This window comes from Apium graveolens, chromosome 5, assembly GCF_009905375.1.
Source record: "Apium graveolens cultivar Ventura chromosome 5, ASM990537v1, whole genome shotgun sequence".
Classification (NCBI taxonomy): Eukaryota; Viridiplantae; Streptophyta; class Magnoliopsida; order Apiales; family Apiaceae; genus Apium; species Apium graveolens.
In genome coordinates this window covers 45,633,844-45,644,582 of record NC_133651.1, presented here as the reverse complement: position 1 = coordinate 45,644,582, position 10,739 = coordinate 45,633,844, and the positions used below count along the sequence as shown (strand labels likewise).

At 31.4% G+C, this 10,739-nt stretch overlaps 1 protein-coding gene across 1 annotated transcript; it reads left to right on the top strand.

The window, feature by feature from the left end:
• The first annotated feature begins 6,932 nt into the window (after positions 1-6,932).
• Positions 6,933-9,913, top strand: LOC141723944 (WUSCHEL-related homeobox 8-like). The gene is made up of 3 exons (XM_074525915.1): positions 6,933-7,293; positions 9,120-9,596; positions 9,687-9,913. Exons 1-3 carry the CDS (start codon positions 7,026-7,028, stop codon positions 9,695-9,697), a joined length of 756 nt encoding a protein of 251 aa, XP_074382016.1. The 5' UTR covers positions 6,933-7,025; the 3' UTR covers positions 9,698-9,913.
• Positions 9,914-10,739: the final 826 nt, after the last annotated feature.

Genomic DNA, 10,739 nt, shown 5'->3' with positions numbered 1-10,739 from the left:
TAAATTTGCGTGTGTACGTTACTCAACTACCTGTACTTTCTCCCCCCCACTTTCCTTTTTCTAATGGCTCTTCTGTGCTCAATCTCTCTCCAGTTGTTTTCACTTTATAGATTCAATTTTCTTCCCCATTTTTTCATCGTTGCTTCATCATAGTTATTTCCATATTCTCAAGCTATTTCATCCTCAGATCTTCGTCGTCAACCATTGTAAAGGTAATTTCCTTCTTCGAGGCCAAGTGCTATTTGATATTAAGTTTTTTAGGTTGCATAAAGGGTTGTAAATAAGGTTGCAAGTAGTTGTAATTTGTAACAGTAGTTGCATACTTGCATATGAAGTTGTAGATAAAGTTGCAGTTAACTTAAATGGATCTTTAGTTGCTTTTGATTAAGTGGCCCCGCAGGGGCACTCATTCAATTTTATTATGTTTACAGTGCTAATATGTTAATGACATCTTGAGTGATTAGGTGAATGATATGTTCACTTGTTATATAAAAGTTGTTGGTGTTAGTCTTAACTAAGTCTAAGTAGTAGTAGTACTCTTTGTAACTTGTAACATACATGTAACAAACTTCAAAGTACAAATACAATTTTGATTCTTCTCTGTAATCTCTTAGATGCAACATTAACAAAAGTTTTGTTGGATTGCAGGTCATTTTGAAATAATGGATGAAAGAACATTAGAAGAATTGACTCCATTTCAGTGTAGTAGTGGGATTTTCATTTGGGATATTGTTAACCCTATATACTTCAGGATAGTAAGACATCTACGAAGGCCATTTAACATGAATCTAGATATTATAGAAATCCAGATTTGTTTCAATAATAATCTCCAAAGAGCTCTAAGAATCCACAAATATTGGATAAATTTCACGTTCTGGACGACTTTGACACCTTCGGCTGAGGGTTTTAGAACTAGATTTATTTTTCATGTAATGGATTATCAAGATCGATTAGGAGTTATTTCAATTAATAATGTAATTAGGGCCGCTCGATATTTTTATGCTAGATATAAAAGACATATTATACAAGTTGTGCAAAAAGAATCAATACAATTTATGCTTTAAGTTTATGAAATACATATTAGTGTTTTAATTCTTGAGCTATATATGTGTTTTCAATTATTAAGATCTTGCATTTCTTAAGTAACAGGCCTGCCTATATATGGGTTCCAACTTATTTAGATGAGTTGCATCAAGAGTTATATACAAGGTTGCAATTTATTAAAAGTTGCAAGATTAGTTTCATGTATTGTTGCATATAATGTAGTCACACACCTTTTGATTACAGTTGATTTTTGTTGCTATCTTGATTATTTGTCTAACATATAAGTTGATTGCAGTTGCTAAAAATGGTTCATATAGTTGCACCAGTGTTGATTTTAGTTGCATTTGGATATTCAGGTTGAATTTTGTTGCATAAGAGTTGATTATTGTAGAACACATTTACTAACATGGTTGCATATAGTTGCAACATTTATTTTAATTTAAATTTAGAGTCTAAGTTTTCAGTTTTAATATATTTAATAGTTTTAGAAGTTATGATTTCCATCTAAAATAGCAGTCCGAGATGATACATCGGTTTAAAAAAAACTTTCCAAAATCTTACACGATATTAGTTTTGAATACAACGAAATATTTGCAAATGTAAAAAACAGTCAAATATAGTAATATTTAATCCATATACAAATCAAATCAAATGTAATTTCAATACATTGTCGCAACCATAAACAATGTAACACCCATAAACAACAACTAATTGTTCAATGGGTTACGACATGTTCTCCGATTATGTCCAGTTTGATTACATTTCCCACATTTAATTTGTTTGAATGAATTTGTCTTTCTCTCCCAAAAAGCTTTGCATCTTTTTTTTTGGTCTACCAACTCGAATTTTTCCTTCTGGAGGATAGACTATCAATGAGCTTACATTGTCTGGTACTACCCAGTTGTCTTTGTTCCCGACTGGTAAACAATTTCTTTATATGCATCAACCATATTTTCCTTCTTGTAATAAGGTGAACAATAGTTGTAAGTATCCATATTACATTTCTGAAAGACAACAATAGCATGGGCACATGAAATTTGATCCATCTGGAATCTACAAATTGATCAGATTATTCACAAAATTTATTAATGTAAGATATATAAATTGTAAACAGTTAGCTATTCAGAAAGAATTGCCTATATACCTTTTGCACGTACAAGTTCTTGCATTGAGATACATTCTTTCTTTCACCCTTGATTACTTCAAACAATATATGAGTTGTTGGATAAACCTATTAAGTTTTTCCAATATAGTCAATCTAATTTAAAAATGTCAAAACAGAAAGTTGTAGTAAAAAAATTAAATAACTTATAGTTAAATCCAGAGAACAGAGGTAGTTTTTCTTCAAGATTTCTTCATACTTCTTTGTTAATTTTGTGGAAGATGCAATTGCTTCATTCCTGTTTCTCCAACTCTATTTCTGCAACAATGCTCGCAAACTTTCTAACATCGTACAAATCGGTAGCTCTCTGATTAACATGGTTACTGAATACAAAGATTCTGCAAGATTGGATGTCATGTTTGAGTATATGTTATTTGGTGAATACACTTTTGACCATTTTTCATACCCAACCTCTTCTAAAAAGTCATGCACTATTCCATCAACTTTTTGTAGTTCTTGCATGCGGTACTCAAACTTTTTCAAAGTGTAGGCATTTGCCAAAGAGAGGAATGCATCTTTTATTTTCTTCAAATTCTTCTTAAATTTGGATTTAATATTTCCAAGAAGATGAAAGATGCAAAATACGTTTGGTACTTTGAGGTATACTTTATTTGCTCCTTTGATGATGCTTTCATGTCGGTCTCATACGATAATCCTATCCTCCCTACTACCATATGCTTTTCTGAACTTTCCAAAAAATCATTCCCATGCCTTATCATTCTCCGAATCAATTACAGCAAATGCGAGTGGAAATATTTCCCCCCCTGCATCTTCAGTTGCTGCAACTAACAAGGTACCTTCATACACTGATTTTAGAAATGTTCCATCAACCACTACAACAGGGGTGCAATATTTCCATCCTTTCATTGAAAAATTCAAAGCAACAAATACATAGAGGAAATAACTATTTTCAATCAGTTGCAATTCTATTACTGAACCCGCATTTGAAGTAAACAGCATGTACAGGTATGAATATAGCTCATTAAATGATTCAGTTGTATTTCCTCTTATAATTTCTAGAGCCCTTTCTTTTGATCTCCAAGCTTTATTATATTTCACTTCCACATTGTGATCATATTTCATATCTCTGATTATATCTGCAACACTATATCTTATTTTTATGTTGCTGAACTTATGTTTGATAACATTTGCTATAACACTTGTTGTTGATTGCCTTTGATTCTTAAACCTTATCTCCAAATCACAGGTATGATTGTTGAATAGCTTCCTAATTATAAACTGATCCGTTTTCCCATTCTGAGATGTTCGAAGCAACCACTTGCAATTCTGGTCAACACATAGCCTACAGGCTTAAAACCATCTGCAAAGTTTCTTTATCTCTATATATTTGCAACATCGACAACTCTTCAATGCAGTTGTTGTTAACTTCTTCATCCCTGCAAATTTCTAATACATCATTATCTTTAGTTTCTTCAGGTGGCATCTCCATCAAATCCACAGATATTTGCTCAGGAAAATCAACATAATCACCAATACTATCTTTACTTGTTTCATCACCTCTGTTGTAAGATAAATTTGAAGAGACCCCTTCTGTATTTGCAAGTTCTATAACCAAATTGTTTCCTGTCAATTCACTTTGATTTGAAGCCATGCACATTTGAAATTTTTTGTTTTCCGTACTTATGCATAGAGGATACGTTGTAAAATCAACTTCTTTTTTCTTGAGCTCTATATAAAATCTCACATGCTGATCATCAACTATATTCAAAGTTGGATAACCATCTTTTACTTGATATTCCAATTTCAATAATGTCAAATCCGTTTGAATCTTTAATTCTTTGGCTATCAAAGTGACCAATGTTTTAAAGTTGCAATCAGTCGGAATGAGCAAACCAAAAGCTTGAAAATTTATATATCTTCTATTATCATCCTAACATCCATTGTGTTGTATGATAACAGGAACATTGTCCATTCCTATAATAAAACAACATGTCAGGCATTAATATGTGTATCATAAAATATCAAAATTAACTTAATGCATAACATCCAATACAAGTCACTATTGGAAAATCTGTATAATAAAATCAAATAAAACTATTTCAGAATCTACGATATGGTTTGTAAAACCTGAAATTCAAATTTAAATAGAGAATCAACTCCAAGTGTCTATCGGAAATCTGCTACCAAAAATCAACTAAAATAATATATAACAGCCTCTATGTTATGGATAGTAACACGAAAAAATCAACTTAAAACAGAAAATCAACCACAAGTCACTATCGACAAATATATATACCAAAATCTACTTTATTCAGCTATAACTTTCTTTACGATATGGTTCGTAACACCTCAAAATCAACTTAAATTTCAAAATCAACTACAAGTCACTATCGACAAAATTTGCTACTTAAATCAATTAAAATCATATATAACAACCTCTACTCTTGGATTGTAACACGTCAAAATGAAATTAAACCAGAAAATCAACCACAAGCCACTACTGACAAATTTGTCTACTACAATCAACTGAATTCATTTATAACAGCCTGTATGATATGGTTCATAAAGTCTAAAAATGAAAATAAAATACAGAATCAACTATAATTCAATATCAAAATCAACTGAAATCATCTATAACAGACTGTACATTATGGATCGAAACACGTCAAAATCAACTTAAATCAGAAAATCAACCACATGTCACTATCGACAAGTGTGTCTACCAAAATCAACCGAATTCTTCTATAACAGCCTGTATGATATGGATCGTAAAGCCTCAAAATAAAAATAAAAATATAAAATCAAACACAATTCGCTTTTCACAAATCTGCTACTAAAATCAACGAATAGCATTTATAACAATCTATAGTATATTACTGCTAGCACATTAAAATCAAATTAAAACCTAAATCAACTTAAAACAGAGTACTAAGAAACATAAATCAACTACAAGTCATCGTTGTCAAATATATATACTAAAATTGATTCATAACAATGATAACAACCTCTACTTATAGATCGTAATACAGTTAAACAACTCAACGACATTATTATTTGAAGAATTACCATTTCGAATTGTTAGATCTGACTGTTTGAACGTAATTTTAACAATTAATTAGTGATTTCAACATACCTCTGATACTTTCCGGTGATGAATTCTCAGAAGTTTTGATGTTGTGTTGCTTCGAAGTTGTGGTTGAGAAAGAGGATTAAGAGGATTTGTTTAGAAAAAAAGTGATAAAAGAGGTTGAATGATAACTGATTAACTGCCCTAATTAATATGTTCGTATTTTTGCAACTTTTTTAAAAAATAGTATATTTGCAAATTCTTTAAAAAATCAATAGTAAATTTGCAAAATTTTACTTTTTCTTAATTATTTATCAAAAAATCTCTAAAATTTATTCTTTTTTGATAAAAGAATGATGAAAAGATGTACATAATGAATGGTTAAATTATTTATACGCATGGCTGTAGATGAGTGTTACTCGGCTTGAAAAAATTGAAATCAAAATTTAATTTGATTTATAAATTAATCGTATATGAGCACAATTTTAAAACACAATTTTTAAATAAGTTAAATTTAAGCATAATATAATTCAACTGAGAAAGTTTGCTAATAAGTAGGATTATAATGTTTATTTGGTTAAATGGTTAAAGAGCTTTCAAAATTTTACTGTTTATTTGGCTAAATTAAATATTGTTCATATTTTATAATTTTATTACTTATATGAAAAAAGGCTAAAGTGAAGGTCTTTAAATTATTTTAAAATAAGTAACTTATTTCTTAAAATATATAAATGACTTATAAGTGATAAGTAAATTAAAATTTATAAGTTGTATAAGTGTTTGGATAATTTACTTATATGTCAGATTTTTTTTACTTAAATGAACTAAATTAAATAATTTTTAAATACAACTATCTTAATTCGTGAATTTTAAATTTAAATAACATTTACAAATATATCTTTTAAAATTAAAATTAATAAAAAAACAAAAAATCAAAATAAGTTGAAAAAGAACATCGTTACTAACATTCAACTTATCAGCATATAAGTTGTTAATCCAACTTATAAGTTGGGTCGACAAACACTAGTCGATAAGTATTTACGAGCTTATAAGTGAATAAGTCACTTATAAGTAGTACCCAAACATGCCCTATGTTTAGATTCTATTTTTTTTGTTTAAATATATATTTTTTGTTTATTTATTTTAGTTAATAAGTACGGGAGTAGTGTATATCATTTAACTTTATCATGTCATTATACTTGTTTTTAAATTCTCTTTTTTTATTATTTTATATTCATATATAAAAATTATTAATTCATATAATTTGTAATTTATATTTTTATTTTGTTTTAAACAAATTATAACTTATAAAGTATAATTTATCAAATATATTATCAACTTATAAATGACTATTTATACTGATACTTTGCAGATATCAAATGTTCAAATCAATTGATATTGATTGATTCTTTTTTGTTGGAATTGATTTTAATTGAGATGATAACTAAGTTTCTTACAAATTAGGAAATTTCTTTAAACAATAAAATCTTGCTTCATTTTCCTCCTCCAAAGTTATAGTAAAAAGAAAAGAAGAGATATCGTTAAACCAATAAAAAAGGAGATAATACTAAATCTTTGATTTATTCTGAAAAAATTGATAAGCCAACCAGACTTTTAATTTGACTCTGTTAATTTGTGAAGCGCGCGACCCGCATAAATATAGGGGACATTCCATATTAACACACGTCAGCTCTCTCTGTTTTCTTTAAATATCTCAAGACTTATCAAACACTATGCTCATTTTATTACAATCAACAAGAAGTGTCACATATAAAACACATACATACATGTATGGTTATGATTAAAGATTATCCTGTTACAGAGCAAGAACTAGAACTAATCAGAAGGTCAATGGAAGTCAACAACAACCACCAAGAACACCATCACTATCAAAACCATCATGATAATGGTACTGCTGATCTTAGTGATCTGTGCATCAAAGTGATGACTGATGAGCAAATTGAAGTTTTAAGAAAACAGATCGCAGCTTATGCTACTCTCACTCAGCAACTTGCTGATATGCATAAATTCATGGCTGCTCAACAAGATCTTACTGCTGGTATCTCCCTTACCTCTCCTTGTAGATATTTATTATGTGGCCTTGTGTGGGCGCGCGCTTTTTGTTGGTTGTTACTTTTGATTAAATTAGTTAGTGGGATTTTTCGACAATGATGATGATTGATTCTTTATGTGCTTTCGCGTTTTGAGTTTCTAATGTATGAACTTGCCCTGTCTTGCATGATGTTCTTGATGTTAATAAAGACCTCAACTTGAAATTGCTAGTCATGTGTTTTTATTTTGTTCTTGCGGTGCATGAACTTTACTCTTTCTCTTGTGACTTGTTAGTTGTTAGGACAGTTTTATTAGATAATTACATAAGAAATATCATGTCATTGATGCCTATCAGTAACTTGGGGATGATACACAACACTTGTGCACTAAATTTAGCATAAGGTGTGATAGTTCCATTCTCAAAAGAAACCAGACCAGTGACCCCTGATCATGTGTAGATGTATCACCAGCCCAGGTTCGGTAGATATCAAATATTTGCTTCAGGAAGCCGTCAAAATTGCATTCCTCAGTCCAAGAAGTATGTGAGTTAGTATCTTATATTTAAGCAATGTCGTAAATTCGCACCCTAGCCCTTGCATATCTTTGTCAATATGTGGCCTGCAGGTATGCATCATATAATGGTCTCAAAAAGAGGTCTGCGATCCTTGTCCAAATTGTCAGGAACAAGTCCAGCTTTTCCCTTAATACCACTTTCATAAGTTAAGTCACTCTGCTCATCAGATGCATTGAGTTCAATGAAGAGTTCAAAAGTAGAATCGACAACAAATTCTGGACGAGCAGAGGTTCTGTCGATCTTATTAACTACAACAACAACAGCAAGGCCAAATCCTAGAGCTTTCTTCAAAACAAACCTTGTTTGTTGCATTGGGCCCTCAACAGTCAACCACTAACAGAACACCCTCCACCATATTCAGGACATGTTCCACCTCTTCGCCAAAGTCAAAATTTCTTGATATAAGATAGTGTTTATTTTTTGTATCTTTGTTATTGATTGACGTATACTAATTTCCCTTTCATGCTCCAGATCATTTGAGTCCACTATCCTTTCTTGAGCAACTTGGTTGTCATGAAAACTTTTGCTTGCTTCAACATCGAATCCACCAGTGTGTCTTTCTTCGGTCTACACGAGCGACAATTGCTATATTTCTTATGTCGCTTCTCCTCATTAGCTTACCTCCTCTCAGTAGCTGCAGCAATAGCTGCCGCAGTATCAACATTCAGCCAACTTCAGTAACAGAGCATTTGATGGATTTAAAACCTGGATAAAAACAACCATTAAATAGAGGCTTCTTGTTTAAACATACTTTTTCCTTATTGGGCTTGTTCCCTAATACTCTTTAAGTGACTGGTTTAGGAAAGCTCAAAATTGTTGTTCAAACATGACAACCAGGAAATTTCAATTACTAAAGGTGCAACAGGAAAAAAGTTCTTGCCTAAGACTTGTAGAATCCATGATTCGGGAAGTAACTAGTTGTCTTTTTTGTGTTTAGCGTATCACATTAGCACAATGAATTATATATATCAGTTATTTCTATTATTTATTATAAAGATAAAGATTAGCTTATGTACTGAGATAGAAATACTGTAGAGGGAGCGCTCTACTGCTGTAAATTATGAAATTTGGACTGGAATCTCTATGTGTTGATAAAGGGACTTAATGTTTTTTATTCAATGACTATGTTTAACCTTGTGAAATTAATACCTTAATGCTAGTAAAGCAAATCTGGCAAAGAGTAAAGACTTTGCCTAGTTTTTGTTTTGTAGTTGAATACATCATATCAAAGTATCTTGAATAATTTCTCTTTTCTGTAGTTGGTCTAGGAAGTTTGTACTGTGATTCATTGATGGCATATGGTGCCGGCAAGATCACGACAAGGCACAGATGGACTCCAACACCGGTGCAACTTCAAAAACTTGAACGAGTGTTTGAGGAAGGCATTGGAACTCCTAGCAAGCAGAAGATAAAAGATTTAACTACGGAGCTGTCACAACATGGTCCGATTTCTGAAACAAATGTGTATAATTGGTTCCAAAATAGGAGAGCTAGATCAAAGAGGAAGCAATTTTCTGACGTACCAAACAACTCAGAACCAGATGTCGAAGCAGAAAGTGAGTCATCGGAGAAAACCACAAGATCAGTTGACATCTCAAATATCAGAGACAACACAGAACCTATTGCTAAGGATGCCTATATCCACGATCCTAGTACACACATCTTGGACACTCAGAGAGGCAAAGCAAAGTCAGGTTTCACATCAGTTCACAGCACAAAACATTATGGTAGTCATGGTCAGTTCACTATATAAGAGAATGCTCCAATTGCCTTTTTGTATATTCAAAGTTTTAAAATTTTCATTTGGCTGCTGTTTGTGCTTTCAGGTAGCAGCTAGTTGATGGGTGAAACAGAACAACCAAACAAATGGTAGTCCTAGTGAGGTGGGTGACAATTCAACATTGGTGAATGATGCAACTATTTGTTATTGATTCATCACATAAGCAACAAACTTAGAACTATGATAATAAATTATATGGTGAAGGAAGCATGTGGATGGTGTTCACTTTCCATAACTTGCGATTCTATTCTATAACTATCACTTGGTTTTTGACATCACATTTTGGCATGAATTAAGAATAAAATATTACGGCAGCGTGTAAAGAAAAAAATCAGCATTCGATCTGCTAATGAATATGCTTATGGGCTGTATGCTAACAGATGACACAAAATCGGCAGCGTGCTTAGTAGAACTTGATCAGAATGTTGTGGACGTATGTGATTTGCTCATAACTGTAACATCGTTTATTTTTTCTGGGGGATGATGGACGTTGCCTAATACTTTGCTATCTCCGTATCTTCCCAAAAATATTATCACCTTCCTACCATATTTTCAGTTATAATATAATATGACCATCTGAAAATATATGATTTTTGCCTTACTATTTTGTGGGAAATGTTATCTATTAAATTGAAAATGTTTCATATTGCTCAAAGTTACAGAAATTAGAGAAATCTCATGGCAGAGTACAAAGAGTAAAAACAGGGCGATTTTTGTGTTTCACTGTATCTTTTTTTTAATAAATGAAATAGCTGTTAAAATATTTGAATAAAAATAAAGTGATTGTCAAAGCGTATCGAGAAAGTCTCTCAAATCTAACCAAGGAAGACCTGTAAAGCTGATCGAGGAAGACCTGTAAAGCTTATTGAGGAAGTTTTGTAATACTTAATGAAGAAGATTTGAATAACTTACTTAGTAAGCCTTGTAAACCAACTACTATAAATAGTTCATTTAGCTAATGAAATGAAAAATAATTTTCTCTCCATCTTCTATTCTCCTATACTTCCTCTACATTAAACATAACTAATATTTTCAATCAAGATTTATAACAAAGGTTTATAACACGTTATCACCATGAGTCTCTGCCAACTGAAACTTT